General features: G+C 34.4%; 2 protein-coding genes across 11 annotated transcripts; both read right to left on the bottom strand.

The window, feature by feature from the left end:
* Positions 1 to 570: 570 nt before the first annotated feature.
* Positions 571 to 7,470, bottom strand: LOC140821032 (uncharacterized). Of its 9 annotated transcripts, none has more exons than XM_073181438.1 (9): positions 7,330 to 7,470; positions 5,934 to 6,171; positions 5,312 to 5,792; positions 5,051 to 5,168; positions 3,701 to 3,825; positions 3,376 to 3,461; positions 2,916 to 3,025; positions 2,642 to 2,674; positions 572 to 951 (listed from the first exon to the last, which is right to left on the bottom strand). In XM_073181438.1, exons 2-9 carry the CDS (start codon positions 6,025 to 6,027, stop codon positions 856 to 858), a joined length of 1,143 nt encoding a protein of 380 aa, XP_073037539.1. In that variant the 5' UTR covers positions 6,028 to 6,171; positions 7,330 to 7,470; the 3' UTR covers positions 572 to 855. The 9 variants fall into 9 exon arrangements, 7 of the variants coding, with proteins under 7 accessions (XP_073037539.1, XP_073037557.1, XP_073037545.1 ...); XM_073181456.1 differs by lacking the exon at positions 7,330 to 7,470 and adding an exon at positions 7,235 to 7,259; XM_073181444.1 differs by lacking the exon at positions 7,330 to 7,470 and adding an exon at positions 6,258 to 6,566.
* Positions 7,471 to 8,365: 895 nt separating this feature from the next.
* Positions 8,366 to 11,280, bottom strand: LOC140821023 (ethylene-responsive transcription factor RAP2-7-like). 2 transcript variants are annotated; one of them, XM_073181424.1, is made up of 9 exons: positions 10,521 to 11,280; positions 10,181 to 10,206; positions 10,058 to 10,088; positions 9,857 to 9,944; positions 9,637 to 9,776; positions 9,302 to 9,409; positions 9,057 to 9,189; positions 8,798 to 8,887; positions 8,366 to 8,671 (listed from the first exon to the last, which is right to left on the bottom strand). In XM_073181424.1, exons 1-9 carry the CDS (start codon positions 11,066 to 11,068, stop codon positions 8,651 to 8,653), a joined length of 1,185 nt encoding a protein of 394 aa, XP_073037525.1. In that variant the 5' UTR covers positions 11,069 to 11,280; the 3' UTR covers positions 8,366 to 8,650. The 2 variants fall into 2 exon arrangements, with proteins under 2 accessions (XP_073037525.1, XP_073037521.1); XM_073181420.1 differs by having other exon boundaries at positions 8,366 to 8,676; positions 9,057 to 9,187; positions 9,303 to 9,409.
* Positions 11,281 to 17,035: the final 5,755 nt, after the last annotated feature.

Here is a 17,035-nt window from a genome sequence, read left to right as displayed (position 1 = left end):
ACACACACACACACACATATAACGTTAACCAGAGGAATAATTGAAAGCTAAATATGAAATGATTCAATCGCAATCATAATTATTATTATTTTCTTTATATGTAACTTAATATATTTTTGAGTGATAAATTGATTTTCAGAGAGAGAGAGAGAGAAAATATATATATATATATAAATATATTTTTGTGTGTGTGTGTGTGTGTGTAAAATTTTCCGAAGATTAATTGAGTCTTCCTCAACAAAAATGGTGAATGATTGCTTCTTATTTTAGCATCTAAACTGTTCAAAGTGTTTGTAGTTTCATTCTTGTTCTGTCCGTATATAAACCTAAATGCAAAAGGTTTTTTTCTTAAATGGATTCTAAGACAGTACTGACATATAGAATCGAAAACATTATAATTTTGGTTTTATGATTTTGATTCTTAAATGTCTTAATTCTGTTTTAAAAAAATTGGCATAATTTGTATTTTCTTCACACGAAAGCCCACATTAGTGGCAAATTGGAAATATGATTAAAATTTCATAAAAATAAAAATAACAAATAAAGATTGAAATTTGATAATATAAATATCAAAATGACAAAAGACAAAATTATAAAGATCAAAACGACAAAGATAATCAAATGTTGCAGAACTTGAACTAGTTAGGACGTGATAACACCACAGGCCAATATTAATTTAATCGAGTGAATTAGAGTCTAGAGCAGTGAATAGTAAGTAGTGTCACGCCCAGAGATCGGCGAAAATAGAGGATAAATTTTTTAAATAAAACTGATGTTGCTTGGGCTATGGATGGTTGGTTCTCCGTTGAGAAGCAATTTCAATTAAATGCAGGTGGCAAAAGGGGCTATCCATCCTCAAATGAAACTAATGGAAATGCTTCTACGCCAGCTTGTTCCAAAATATGTCTCTGCTCCAGTGTCACCCAAAAACAAGTGACTAGCATCAGTATGCTGTGGAAAATCAGTACACAGACATGGGATTATCCACGTCGAGGGTTTTCAAAGAGCACGGACATAATTTCTAAATTTCACCTTTATGGAATAGCTGCAGAGGAACAATTGTAACTTTTCGCAAAAATGTGTAACGTCCTTAGTGCTTAGATACAGGAAAATCTAAGAATTCAGTCACTATCGCACAAAGGCATCCAAACTTTAGCAGGGGGCAGATACGACACATACAGTATTAGCAAACCACGTGCACTTTATGTTCTCCTAACTACAGTGACTATGCAAGTGGAGATGTAAACAAACTAAGCTGCTCGGAACTTGATCCTGTAAAAATATGTTCGAGATCATTGTTAAGCTTATCTGTTGGGCCGTGAATTTAGTAACATGTATTGTTTATTTGTTGTCCCTCGTTTAAGTTTTAATGACAGAGCTAGACATGTGAATGCCATAAAATGAGAAACTCACCCTTCAAATTTTCATATATTAGTTGGCATTTTGGCTAAGAATGCTCGAAGACCTTAAAAATGAGTTTGTTTAACGAGCTCGAAAACGAGTCTATTTAACGACCCGAGCTCGAGCCAGACTCATTAAACATGATAAACGAGCTATTAATTAACCGAGCTCGAGATATTCACGAGCTTTGTAATTTTCAAACAAGCCGAACTCGAGCCTAATGATAAAAACTCGAATTGAGCTCGAGCTCATACATATTGTTAGTATCAAGCGCTTACCGCTAGACCAAAACCTATAGTTGTTAGCCGAGGCACAACTTTATCTCCTTATACTTGTGACAGCGCGGAGTGCACCTACTTGGGTGCTGATGGGTTGGGCTGTTAGGTCATGAGTTCGGGGAGATGGGTGTTTATCTGCTGGTACTGTCTCATATCCCTTAGAGATCGGTCTTACCATTTTCTTATTGTCGGCCATGTCCCCAACGGAGACAGTATTTACTCGTTAAGATGTGGTATCACTATTTTACGGTCTACCTAGCCAACAAGATCAAGCGACGCAATATCAGCAGCTTGACATGCTAGAACTTCCCAAGAGGTTGTTTATCTCAGTATTATTCTCACTCATGCATGTTTAACAGAACATTCCCCCTATGAAGTATAGAAATATGTTTCTTAGGTGACTTGAATCCATGACCTCGCTCTCTAATATCAATTATTAGTATTAAGCCCTTACCACTAGGCCAAAAACTATAGCTATTAGCCAATACACTACTTTATTTCCTTACACTTGTGGCAGTGCCACCGCAAACTGCACCTACTTTGGCGCTTATGAGTCGGGCTGTTAGGCCATGAGTCTGGAGAGATATGTGTCTATCTGCTGGTGTTGTCTCATATCTCTCAGAGATCAGACTTACCATTTCCCTACCTCCGGTCCTATTCTTAACAGACACAATATTTACCCGTTAAGATCTGGTGTCATTCTTTTACAGCCCACATAGCCAATCAGATTGAGTATCACAACGTCAGCAGTTTAATATACGAGAACTTCTCAGGAGGTCACCAATCTCAGTATTTATCTCACGCATGCACACTTAACACAAAACATATCTTAAACGACTCGAGCTCGAGCCTGACAGTGTTCGACCCCGCTCCGCTCGTTTACATCCCTATCGGCAAGTAAACATAAAAACCTACCACACATTAATGATACTGAAAACAAGGATGTAAGCTACAAATTTTACCTGGATGATTGACGTAATCCTTCCAGGAACATCCTGATATCAGAACAAAGATCAACAAAGACCGTCAATCATTAATGACGATTCCAAATTATAGTCATTCACTGCCAATACATGATCACCGACGAGGGCACATGCAGCAGAAGGGGGAGAGGAGAGTCACACCCCCTCAAGTAAGAAAAAATAAAAATTTAATGTGCAATTTTTCAAATAATCCAAGTTTTGCCAACCTCACCCCCCAAAAAATTATTGGGCCCACCACTGATCGATCACGCACCTCAAATTTTTTTTCCACCCACGTTATCTCCTCCCAAGTTTTTGATTCTACAGACTTCCACGTACTAGGAGTTTGGATTGCTTCTACATGTTGTAGAAGTCTGAGGCTATCTGTCAATAAAACATGGCAGAAGACTTAATTACCCAAAAAACGTGATGCTATTTCTATAATCTAAATGTCTAATAAATCCATAGAGCAATCATGATGGAACAAGAAATGCATTCCTGATAACTCGAATAAAAGTCAATATCTAAAGTTGTTCAGCATTTTAAAATGGTTAACAAGGTAAGGTTTCAAGTTTTCTTATCGAGAAAATTCCATTGCCATAAATTATTGTGACAAAGACAGCTAGAAGAAGCCAAGGAAATAACTTCTACAATCTTCAAATACAAGAAATGTCACAGAGATTTAAACCATGAGTACTAAAATTTGGTTCAAGTTTAGATTGAATAAAACTTACTTGTAATGAATGCTTCAGTCCAAAATTCACGTTGTGACCATGATGGCGCAGTTTCTCGAAAAGGAATTCCAATTTTCAAGCATATGCTGCAAAATGTGACATTTTTAATGCAAGCAAACCTGATAAATAATGAAAAACATAATCTTCAAGATAATGGACAATCCTTCAGCAAATATCAGATTTATAGTGATAAAGAAAATATATCTCCCCTTTACTTTTGACCATACTTATCAGGATAAAGGTAAGTTGTATTGCCGCAGTTTCTGATGAAATATCTGTGCATGCGCTTGTGAGTGAGATTAGAAAGAGAATGAGAAAAGTGTACTCTATGATCACTTGGCGTACGACTCCAGGAAGCACACCATCACCGAGTGGAGCAGTTTGGATTTCAAAAAAACTGGATGTTGGCAAGCAATTTCGCTCAGAATTATCAAAGACGTCGTCTTTATTCTGCAGATTCAAAACATAAAGCATCGAAAACAAATCATACATTTGAACACATTAATCTTGTGCATATGATAACAAAAGATGCTGCCTGTGACTGGACTTGATAGAGAAATGAACAGGAGGTGTTCCAATGCAAACATTATCTTGCGAGTTTCACCAGAAAATGCGCAACAGCTAAATATCGGGCAAATAACGTTTAGTCCCCATATGAAAACCCAAAAAAGTGCATAACCAATATAAAATTAATGATATTTTAAAACCTTGTGTTTATAAAAATCAAGCGTAAAACCCCGTGCAAATGGAGCAAGTGTTCCTGACTTTTAAAAACATGGGGTTTGAAAAGACCTTTTAATTTTACACAAGATGTATTTTGTTTTTTACATATTTCACAGAGGTTATAAATATAATTTGTCCGCAAAATACATATACAAGAATACAAAAAACACTATTAGACCACATTTTATATAAATGTCGAACTACAAAGTGGATACAGGCGACACTTGCAACGAATGAGAATTAAATTAAAGCACTTCACTCAAAATGATAATATTATTACCATGTACAGTACATTAAAAGAAATTATATGTTAATAAAAAAGAGCTACTTTACCCATAAACAAACAAACTTAAAGGGAAAAAGGGGGTAAATTATCTTTATATACACATATTGAATTGGATCTAACTTTTGGAAAACCAAACTCTGGAGTCGGATGAGCATTTTAATCATGTTAGCCTTGATAAGTAAATGATTAGCTACGACCACAGAGAATTATAACTAACAGGTAGAGAGAATTTCTATGCACATTCATGTACTCCAAAAATCTATCAATAATTTGGATAATAAGAGCTAAATGAAGACATATATCTCCGCAGGCCAATGAATAACCTTCAATCTCCACTCAGATGTATATGCAGTTCTCAAGGTAGTCACTCTATCATTAGATTCTCTTCCGTGTTTGGCGTAAGGTTTTTTCTCATTAATCAACAAACCTAGACATTGTCAATAGAAATCACCTCAGACAAACTCAGGGGTGGTACAGAAATACTCGAAAAAGAAAATTTGAGAAAGTTGTTAAAAATTTCCCAAGATATTCTTGAACTAACGACAACATGTCCCGATTTATGCCCATGGTGCATGTTAAAAGTTGATTTTGTTTTAAAACATATAGCTTATACTATAATTACCAAGACTGATCACATGCACATGATAATAGTAATTTACATCCCACCTTCTGACATACAACAAAAAAGTTTGTCAAACAGCCTTCTAAAATATGATCTCCATCATTTGACAATAAAAGTTCAGTAACAGAAGGTGGCCTCAGCTTCTCCAAAGATTTCCTCAACCTACCAGTAAAATCTATTATTAATCTCTCCATCAAAAACACAGAAAGTAACTTCTACTATTCATACTACTACAACAATGTCCTTACTGCATGTAGATACAATAATCCAAATAAAAGCGGATTTACAAGAAGGGACATAGTTACCTGACCCATTCCGAGTATTTTGCATTTCCCAAATCCCTTCCCCGACCAACAACTGCTAGGCGTGCTCCATTCACACCAACACCAAACACCGGTGAAAAATATGTGCCAACATGAACATGCACATCCAAAACATCGGAAATACTTCTCTCCTCAAAGCCATCCTCCAAACAACTCAAATTCTCTGAATTTCCACTCACAAGTATAGTGATTGCAATCTCCTCCCTACTTTCCCTCTCGTTCAAAACGAAGGGCATGGCTTTTCTCATTGAATTGTTAATCAAGCATTGAATCTTGGAGTCCCATGGTATTGCCCGATTCGATAATTTCATAAACAAGACTTCATTTTTTTCAGGTTTTCCAAATAAAAACTTTGGGTTGGATTTTAGCAATAATTTGAAGGAATTTGTTAGTCTCTGCAAGTGTCTATCCCAAAATAAGATTTCTGAACAATTTCTGTGAGTCCGGGTCGTCGTGTATGCACCTGAATACGACAAAACACATGATGAATAGAATGCATCAATAAACTACAGTTTTCTACCCGATCATCAAACTCTTATTCCGATTCTCAAGGAATTCAAGAAATGTGAAACTGTAAGGTAAGGTGGTGTTTGTGGCAGTGCACCTGGGTGAACTTCAAGTAAGGTTGTCACAGGAGGAGCGCCTGCTGCATGTGAAATGATACCGTTTAGGAACAGGAACCTGTTGACAAGAGACATCTGTCTGTGGCGGGTGCAAATGATCCAATCCGAACAATAACAATATTTTCAAGCCAAGAGCTTGATTGAATCCAAGCTGTTCTAGAAAGATTCGAGGCTCCACAAGCCAATTATCTTGTGCTCCTATGCTCACTGTTTTGCTATCTAGAAACAGAAAATCAAATTGATGCAATAAATAAAATGTTGAATCACCAAGTTCCTCGTCAAACTTATGCGAAGTACAAAAATACCCAAAAATATGCATTTCATTGTCCATTGTTTTACTGAATATAACATTCACTAAGAGCACAATCAGACATTTTCCTCCCCGAATTCTCCAATCTAATCTTACAGTTAAAACAAATTGGTAACAAAACAATCGTTGGGTTCTTCCCGCCTGCCCAAATACTGCAGAATTCGCGTCAGATTACTCTGCGGCTTGCTCAGCTCAGCGCTATTTGGAAAAATATTTTTGTATCCTTCGTCAAAATTTAGATCGGGGAATTAATTTGATAATAATCTTTGCTATTTTTTTAAAAAAGAAAGAACGTCTACCATGGTTTGTATGTGTTGCGAGGTATAGAGATAGATAATTATCATTAATAATTTCATCTACTTATGTTTGTATAAACATATACTAAAATAGAACTAGTTCTTATTACGAGTATTATGAGTAAGTATACCGTGAAAAAATCTTAAGAATTTATATTCATGAGCTGCCAGCCATCCTTAACCAGAAGTTACAAATAATACTATCAGAATTCACAAAAGTATAACTGAAGGCATATGCTACCAGCAACATTTGGCGTTTAAGACTTAAGAGAATAATAACGATTTCCGAACAAACTGTCGGATTTTATCCAATTTAATTTAATTTCACACGGATGCGGGAAATTGATATGATATTTCCTGTAGCATCCCACAAAAAAAATAATCCAATTTTAGAACTTTTAATCAGAAGCATTTGTACACCGACTAGTAATAATCAGCATACTAGAGAAGATCAATCTAAAATTTTTACTCCTACCAACTCGTCAAATATTATCTGCGGTAGTCACCAAAAATCTAAAATGCATAGAAGACCACTTTACACATAATTTAGGTTAAGAAATCCATTACCAACTTTTGATTTTCAACAAGAATCGAATTTCTTAAAATAATCATTTCGTCGTCAATTCTACCTACAACCCTTTAATAAGCATTAATCACAAATCAATAGAGATTCAACCATTATCGAACCCGAACATCATCTGAAATTTTTTTCCCGTATTCTTTGGATTAAACGGGAATATGAATAATTAAATCGAGAGAAAAAAAATCAACCTTTTGCTGCGTCCGTTCCCAGGTTCAGACTTCAGTAGTAATTTGGAAGAGTCGGGGGAGAAATAGCGGATGTCGGCTGAATTGGGCTGAGCGCTTGAAAATCGAGCCTTCGGCTCGTTGAATGTTTATTGGTCCCTGAACCAATTATTATTATTACTATTTAAACGAGTAGCCAAATGCTTGAAAATCGATCTTGACTCAAAAAAAATATATTATTTTTAAAATTAAAAATACACATGACTCGGGTCCTAATTGGATTCGGATATTATTTTTAGTCATTAATGAAAAATATATAATACATGGTCTACATAAACAAAAAGAAAAATGAAAAAAATATTCATAATATATTCTCACTTTTTTTCTGACGGAATTGTGATCTTTTATTTAATCAAGGTTCTAAAGGCAATCCTAATCAATTAAACTAAACATGTTATTAGTTATTCATAATAACTTTATATCATTTACAATCTTGGAGATCTGACAGCTGGGTGAAATCATTGGACAACAAGTCCGGTCTCATTTACAGTTATTTTAATAGTAATCATATAAATTATCTCTACACTAGGTGCTGCTTTTGATGACATGGAGACTGTTCTTTCCAAATCATCTGATTGACCTCTTTTCTTAGGCCTGCTTCTAACATCCACCGTCTGTTAGTTTCTACAATGGGGATATAGCTTATGCTCCATTCATCGAAAGATTTCAGCCCTTCTTATTAGAAGTAAAGATTTTTAAAAATGTGTGACCGTGTAATATGGGGATTGATTGGATAACTTGAAAGGCGGAGACTTGAAATATTAAAAAGAAAAATAAATGCTCAAAATCGACCGATAATTAACTCGTCGATTGGTATTTAGTGTTTTTTTTGTTAAAATGAGTTTCTTTTGTTGGTATTAAAATACCAGATTAAGATATATATTAGCGGTAAACTTGTTATCATTATATAACTTGGTGTAGCAGAAGGCCGCGATTGACAACTGATCATTTACTCTGCATATTTTATATTAGGAAATAATTGCACAAGTATTATACGCAATAATAGCAATGCCGAGTATTCTAGATATTATGTCAATCTGTACATCACATTGACGTTCAGTCTCTTATTGAATCGGTTGTACGAAGAACTAAGTAGAAACATCTTAAGGTGACGCTGCTGCAGTGATAATATGCTTCCGAGGTTCTTGCCACATATATGTGTTATTGGAGGCCTTGGGAAGAGAATCCTGATGATGCTGCGGAAGTCAAAAGAGGGACGGGATTGACCACACCGTGGCTTTGCATTTTCCAGGGCCAGTTATGGAATACAGGGAAAGGGTTTGCTTCAGTGTTTGTTACTAACCCTCTTTCCTAACGATTAGATAATATTTCATTGTCAGATGATAAGAAACTAGAATCACTGAGAAACTTTGATATTTGTTTGTAGAGGCAGTAGTACACATTCTATGCAATATGCAAAAAGAATAATGACCTTGTTTCTTGTTGCAAATTCGCCGGTCAACATGTGAGGATACTTGGCGGCCATTTCTAGCCCATGGAGAACGGCTGAGGAGTTCTCAACCTGTGATTGTCAGAAAAATATCAGCAATCTTTATACGAAATATAAGATCCTTCTCAGCATGTTAACCATTGACATTAGATGTGTGTGAAGCTGAATTATCTGAGGAGAATATGCTGCTGAACATGGAAAAAGTCAAATATTTTAAGCACGCTCACGCAGAAACAAGCACCTTTATGATTTTCCCATCAGGCATTTCACAAGATGCGTATCGCAACTGCAAATTTCCGGTAATTTCGTGACCCTTTGGACTAATTGAAGCTAAAGATATCCCAAGATTGAGATCAAGACTGCTGCCACTACCTGCATCCACAATTTCACACCCGTACAGAATCGGATGTTTGAGATAATCCTGTTGTACAAGAAACAACCAACCAGCGATAAGGGTGGAAGTGGGGAACAGGGATTGAACTTATACCTCCATCTCTGGAACTCATACTTATCTCTCTATCATATATGCTAGGCTCAGAGTTGATGACTGCTTCACTCCCATTACATTTGCTGGCTGCTTTATTATCATAAGCCCTGAATGAAGGTTTGTTGGATGAGCCCCAAATGATAAACAAACAAAAAAAATCGAAACCAACTTGCAGCTTCTATTTTGTTATCAAACCATCCAAGATACGTATACTGCAATAAACCATCATAATCCTATCTATAAATGGGGTGTGATCGGAATTTCTCCATTTAGCAACTATATCAGAAAAGAATGAATACCAGAAAAAAAAACGAAAATTAAATCGTAACCCTACTTTTTCCCTAGGAATTGATCCGTTCTTGCTTCCCACCGACCGCATGCATGTAGGGTTCTGTACTTTGAGCTTGCTCGAGAGAATCCAGCACTTTGCCGACGTAGAATATGAACAAATTCTTCTTTGGTCAAGTTCTTCATCTGCAGATGACATTATTAAAGTTTATACAACCAAAAATAAAACGTCTACTATATATTGAGAAAAACCCATCACTGTGAACCTGTTTCAAGTCTTCTTCATAGTCACCGATATTGAAATTTATGTCAGCATCAACTCCACGAAACTTGATCGCCGCTCGATCGTATGCTCTGAAATGGTTTAACATATTTTCATCAAACAAGGATCCAAGAAATAAAAGTTCTAGCAAGAATAGCTCAAAATTACAAGATGGTCAATTATATTTGCGAGTCAAAAGTCTCACCTAGCTGCGACATGAGCTGTGTCAAATCCACCTGAAATTACGGATCAATTCTGAGTAACTCTCAGTAAAACAACAATTTTATAAAAACAAGAATCAGGTAAAATATATTGCTCTGTTTCTTACCCAAATAGACTTGTTTGCCGCAATCCCTGCCACAAATACAAAATTCAGTTAAAATGAAGAAATAAGATGACCCCAGAAGTTATTGATATTCAACCCATTACAAGAAACTTCAACTCAGTCAAAATTCATCATAAAAAACTCTGATACAGCAATTTATTTGAAAAAGGCAGTTGTGAGATCAACTGTTGATAAAAATGACCATCGTAAAAAGCGGTAAAGCGTAGCGTACAACTATATGTGCTTCAAGACATTAAAACCATCCGATAAACGGAAATCTCCCGCACGGCCGCACCACAAACATGCATGCACTTTTGAATGTAAAATGTATGTGTATACGGACCAGATATGAGATTCCCATCTTCCAGTCCTCCGATAGAAGGTAACCCCTCGATATTGGGAGCTACGAGAGCGTGGCCCACGCCTACTCTTCTTCACCGGTGGCTGCTGCAAACGATTCACCGGAACCTGCGCCTTGTAAGCTCCCAATTCCGCCCCTTCTACGACTGAAACCTCCGGCAGCGATAAATTCAACCAACACTTAGACCTGGAAGACGCCGGAGGAGAAGACAGAGAAGCCAACGACTCCGTCTCACCTGGGAAAAGCTGCAACTCGTGTTTATCAACAAAGACATTATGGTCCACGTCTTCTCCGTTTTCTACAACGTTTCCGTTGAGAATAGAGAAATTGAGCGTGGAAAGGAACCCATTCCGGCGACTAGAGCTGTTGGAATCCTCGCGATCATCCGCCGCCGTATTATTAGTCGTGGAGGTGGTCGTCGAAGTCACGGAATCCCCGTCACCGGCCGCAGTCTTCTGGCGGTGAAAATCATCCCCGGACACAGAGTAATCCGCAGAGACCGACGCCGCAAAAACATTCAGATCCAACATTTCACTCCCAGAGCACGAAAACCAAAGAGGGAGAGAGATGTTCGTGTACGTGCATATAGGTGGTGGGAACAAAGTTCAAGAATCAGAGCGTTGATATTGTTATGGATGTATACATACAGAGGAAGGTGTATGTATATGCAGTAAGCAACTGTGAGTGAGATGAAAACAAGGCGTTGATAATGTGTAGAGAGAGAACACACACATACAAACCGTATAACAAACTATACATACAATACAATACTATATATATATATATATATATATTATTAATTATTAATTAAATACCCCATAATAATTTTTTGACAAAAATTTGTGTGAGACGGTCGCACGGGTCATATTTGTGAGACGGATCTCTTATTTGGGTCATCTATGAAAAAATATTACTTTTTATATTGAGAATATTACTTTGTAGGTAAAAACTTGTGTGAGACGGTCTCACGGGTCATATTTGTGAGACGGATCTCTTATTTGGGTCACCCATGAAAAAGTATTACTTCTTATGCTAAGAGTACTATTTTTATTGTGAATATGGGTATGGTTGACTCGTCTCACCGATTATGATCCGTGAGACGGTCTCATACGAGACCCACTCTACTTTTTATTGTGAATATGGGTAGGATTGACTCGTCTCATATATTAAGATCCGTGAGACGGTCTCATGTGAGACTCACTCTAACTTTTTTTATCAATTCGAAAATATCTCTTACCCATAACTTCATATCCCAATTCTTTTGGGCTGCGTTTAGTTGCATGATAAAATAAACTAATGATTAGTATGTAAATGATAAAGAAAATGATTGTTGTAGAGATGTAATATATGGTAGTATGTTTGGTAAGATTTTTAAGAATAGGATAATTTTGAAATTTTTTATGAAAGGACAAAATTGCCCTTCCTCTTTTATTTTTCTTCTTCCACTCGACGGCGGCGGTCCGGCGGTTCGATGGCGGTCCGACGACGACGGCGGTGAGTCGACGGTGGTTCGGTGACGGCTGTGAGGTGGCGTTCGGCAAGTGTCCGCCGAGGGCGGCAGCGGCGGCGAGTGTCCGGCGAGGGCGGTGGCGGCGGCGGTCCTGAGGTGGCGGTCCGGCAACCGAGGTGGTTCAATAGCGGTGAAGGAAGAAAGGTAAAATTGGAAAGAGAGTAGGGATAAAGGAGGGATTAATAATCATACGGATGAAGGAGGTATTATTTAATCACACGTAATACCACCTAATCATTTATAGGAGGGATTGAGCTGAATAAATAAAAATCGTACCAAACGCATGATAAAGTGTGATAAAAAATTTAATCCTTCCTAATCCGGCCTACCAAACGCAGCCTTGTAGTCTTATTTTGTGTGATACCATTTTAATTTTATAAATTAACATTTTTTATTTTAAATTTTTAAAAAATATATTTTGTTATCCATTTATATATATTCCCTTGTAGTTTCGGACTCCTCAATTTAACCTGGAGTTTATGTGTGTAGAGTTCAAATTGCGTATGTTTGAACTTTCGTTTCGCGGTACGTCACAACCTACTAGTGTGATATAAAGTTGAAGTTGCATATGTTCCCCAATCCACTTGCTTGCTTCCACTATAAGGGGAGGGGATATCACAAAAATTCAGGAGAGATGGTCTCACGGATCAATTTTGTGTCAAGAATACTATTTTTTATTATAAATATGGACATGATTGAATTGTCTCACTACATGAGACTGTGTCATAAGAAAATTTATTTTATAAAAAAAAAAAAAACGAGTAAGCAAAAATTGATGAGAACTAAGTGTTTGGAATGTTTTTCTGATAGATTTTTTTATTGAATGAATAAATAGTTTGAAAGGTTATTTTATTTTATATATATGGACAATTTTCTTACTTGTAATATCAGAAACTTTTAATGTTTCATTTTAAGAGAAAAAATTTATAAATCAAGTTAGCAAAATATACTCTTAGGTTATGTTTGGTATGAGTGATAAGAAAATGATAGATTGTTAGACTCATGCTTGTCTCATTCTTTATGGGTCCAATTAATCATGGGCAAAAACTTGTGTGAGACGGTCTCACGGGTCGTATTTTGTGAGACGGATCATTTATTTGGGCTATCCATGAAAAAGTATTATTTTTTATGTTAAGAGTATTACTTTTTATTGTGAATATGGGTAGGGTTGACCCGTCTCACATATTAAGATCCGTGAGACGGTCTCACATGAGACCCACTCTTAATCAAGAAGCACGTGATAAAAAAAAAACTTATTTGGGTGAAAAGGCATCCCATTGTTTTGGGAGGATTGAGAATCCAATTCTTAAAATTTTACATAAATTATCATTTTACCCTAAAAAATCCTATTTTTTATTTGCACACACATCACATAAATAATTTCATGATGAAACTAAATAAAATTAAAAAAATAGAGAAAAAAATAATTAGAAATCCACATATCATCCTCTACGCTTAAAAAAATAGATAAAATAATGAGATAAAATGCAAAATCATATTAATTTTTATTAAAAAATAAATTATCAGATAAATACATAATCAATACTTTAAAATTTTATAAAATATTTATTTATTAAAAGATGAACACATGATTTTGAAAACATTGCTACAAATATCATTTTATATACCAAATTGTTATCAATATTAGTTTAGAGTATTTTTGTCTCAACAACAAAAAATATAAAATTTATCATTCTCAATAAAATTTTACCAAACAAAACATTCTTCATCACTACACATTATATATCCTTACATTAAGTTTTGTCATCAATCCAATTAGTTATCATATCATACACACCAAACATAGCCTTACTTTATTATTATACCTTTACACATATTAAATTATTAGTTATCTGATAAATTCTGTAATAAAATTTTGGAATATAAAAAATAATTAAATCAGTTATTCACTATTATATTTAAAAAGAGTAAATTTATTTTTTCTATCCAAGAAATATAACATTGAAAAATATATATTATGAACTCATCGTTTCCCTAGCAGAAGTTCTAAATTTCTTAATTATTGAAATTTAAGTACAAATATCACTATCAATACTATGTTTAGCTGTTGCGCATGATACTTGTATAATTTTCTTTTATTTTGAGTTGTTTGATTTTTTTTTCTCCTTTTTATTTCGGTTATGATATAGTCTAATAAATTATAAATCATTGATATATATTTATATGTGCATCGATAAAAGCAATTTTTTTTTATATAATTTTGTAATAATGATGATAGATTTATCTTGGGCGAACATCTGGCACATGTTTAATCAATGTGATGTATTTGATTAACGTAGTTTGCAGACTACCGTATTAGCCCGTAATATCTAATATGCACCCAATGACGGAGCTACATATGTTGCCATCCATGCTAGCCAAATTATATATATTAATTTTAGAACAATTTGGATTAACTTGATATTTGGTTTTCGGAAATTAAAATCCTATATCGACCCGGTTTTTTTAGATCCATCGTTGTTAGCACCAAATCATAATCTTCTTTTCATCCCATCATCATATTTTAAAAATATGACCATGGACGTTGAAATAGTATATATGAAATAGTAGATCTCTTATGAGACGGTCTCACATATCTTTATCTGTGAGACGGATTAATCCTACCAATATTCACAATAAAAAGTAATACTCTTAGCATAAAAATTAATATTTTTTAATTGTTGACCCAAATAAAAAATAAGTCTCACAAAATACGATCCGTGAGACATCTCACACAAGTTTTACTTATATGAAAATTATTCAGTATTAATGTTAAAAATATCAAAACATTTAATATTCAATAATTATGCATTAATTTTTCTGTGCCAAAATTATTTTAACTTTTGAAATGCAAATTCAATTTCAACCTATAAAAAGGAAAAGTCAAAGAATATATATTATAAAATTCGATTTTACCATGAGAGAAAAAGAGGGGTGGTTGTTCACTTGTTTGGGGTGGGGGTAAGCCACGTGTAGAAAATTTATTGGGTGGGGACTGCCAGAGAAGGACAGAATTTATCTCCCCACGGCAAAAATCATTGGTTAGCATACTATTAATGGGAGTGAGAATTGATTCTTAAAAAATTTAAAAAATAGGAGTATTGACCAATGAAAATGAAAGGGACCACTTCTCAGTTTCTACATTATTTTTAATTATAAAATTATAATGATTTAATATTATGGTCCCCATATTTCCTTGCCTATTTAATTCTTTCCAACCTCAAACCCACCTTTTTTAAAGAACACGAGCAATCTAAAAATTCAATGGACCCATTAATCAGTAGGAAATATAAACCAAGGATCTAAATTAAGTTTTTTTTTAAAAAAATTACTTAAAATTTTATATAAGAAAAACTCACGCTTAATCACGGTTTTTGTGATAGAGTATATCTCTTGTGAGACGGTCTCACGAATCTTTATCTGTGAGACGGATCAATCCTACTGATATTCACAATAAAAAGTAATACTCTTATTATAAAAAGTAATATTTTTTTCATGGATTACCCAAATAAAAGATATGTCTCACAAAAACGACTCGTGAAACCGTCTCGTACAAGTTTTTGCTTTTGTGGTGAATGTGGTCAACATAAGATTGACCGTTTTATCTATTTTTACGTTTTTATCTAAATCGAAGCGCATTCTTCTTAATCTGCGTTTTTTCATATTTTTCATAACACTGGTTTAAACTAACATTCCACACAATGGAATTAACCATTTTTAATGTTTTCGAGTTTCGAATTATAGGACGAACGGTTGAAAATTTTAATTTTGTTCGCACAGAGTATTCATGTATCGCATGTGAATTTACATATATTATGATCCTCTTGTGGCGAAATTCACATGAACTGCTTGTTAATTCTTCATGTTTAGCATGTCGTTGAGGAAAACAACACAATTTATTTATCCACTTTAATAATAAAAAAAATCATATTATATACATATATAATATGATAAAATTTAAATTCTGATTTGTGATTTGTTACAAAGAATAATATATATATGTTGAGTTCAATAATTGCAATTATTGTGGGATTTAAAATATTAATTAGATTATATTACTATAATTAATCAGAGTAAAACATATAAAAACAATGAACAATGCAGGGTTGATATGTACACAAGTGCTATAATTTCATGTGCAAACTTTTCCTTTTTAAGCTTTTAACCAATAAAGTGAATCTCATGGGAAATTAATTTTTAAAAAAGAAAATAAAAAATTGTGTACTTATAAGAAATGGTTGTAACCAAAGAACACTAGATTTTTTAGTCAAGATTATAAGTAAAGATAAAGCATACGTTGTACTTATAAGAAAATCCACTGAGTACACTTACAAGAATCGAAAAGGCAAATATGGTAGGACCAAAGGGTATTATGTCTTCTAGCTAAATCCAAAATATATATGATTTTAAATCATGCACACTTTGAATGCTTATAAAAACAATGTTGTCATACCAAGGTCCTACGTTTCAGCCCAATCAATTCAATGTGTGTGTGTGTGTGTAATATATACATACATATAATGTGTATGTATATTAATTATTTTGTAGGTCTTATGTGAGACCGTCTCACGGATCTTAATATGTGAGACGGGTCAATCTTACCCATATTAACAATAAAAAGTAATACTCTTAGCATAAAAAAGTAATACATTTTCATGGATGACTCAAATAAGAGATCTGTCTCACAAATACGACTCGTGAGACCGTCTAACACAAGTTTTTGCCTTAATTATTTCGAAAGAGGACAAGATATGGTAGATTGATTATCAATCTAAATCAGATAAAAACTAGAGTAATTTTTTTTGTAAGAAAGCCAATTTTTTCATATTTAAATGCAAAATATTTTTTTTATGAGTAACAAAAAACGACATGCTCTAAATTTGTGGAAAGACACTCTCAAATTGTACTCGAAGATCTAATCCCTCGAGTAATAATTATTTTGAGTATAAATTTGGTGTGAAATTTACAAACCCAAACATCGACAAGA

The sequence above is a fragment of the Primulina eburnea genome, chromosome 2 (assembly GCF_022965805.1).
Source record: "Primulina eburnea isolate SZY01 chromosome 2, ASM2296580v1, whole genome shotgun sequence".
Classification (NCBI taxonomy): domain Eukaryota; kingdom Viridiplantae; phylum Streptophyta; class Magnoliopsida; order Lamiales; family Gesneriaceae; genus Primulina; species Primulina eburnea.
Note: the sequence above shows the minus strand (reverse complement) of the source record. Positions and strands in the feature narration are given on the sequence as shown.

What these genes read in the sequence shown, in the direction of transcription:
- LOC140821032 (XM_073181438.1), bottom strand. Translation starts at nt 6,027, where the DNA reads ATGTCTCTTGTCAACAGGTTCCTGTTCCTAAACGGTATCATTTCACAT. An exon ending in TTTTTGTTGTATGTCAGAAG is followed by an intron (nt 3,826 to 5,050) that starts GTGGGATGTAAA and finishes TTGAATCTGCAG; the next exon opens with AATAAAGACGACGTCTTTGA. An exon ending in GGATTACGTCAATCATCCAG is followed by an intron (nt 952 to 2,641) that starts GTAAAATTTGTA and finishes GATTTTCCACAG; the next exon opens with CATACTGATGCTAGTCACTT.
- LOC140821023 (XM_073181420.1), bottom strand. Translation starts at nt 11,068, where the DNA reads ATGTTGGATCTGAATGTTTTTGCGGCGTCGGTCTCTGCGGATTACTCT. An exon ending in CGGCAAACAAGTCTATTTGG is followed by an intron (nt 10,089 to 10,180) that starts GTAAGAAACAGA and finishes CCGTAATTTCAG; the next exon opens with GTGGATTTGACACAGCTCAT. An exon ending in TATGAGTTCCAGAGATGGAG is followed by an intron (nt 9,188 to 9,302) that starts GTATAAGTTCAA and finishes TTGTGGATGCAG; the next exon opens with GTAGTGGCAGCAGTCTTGAT.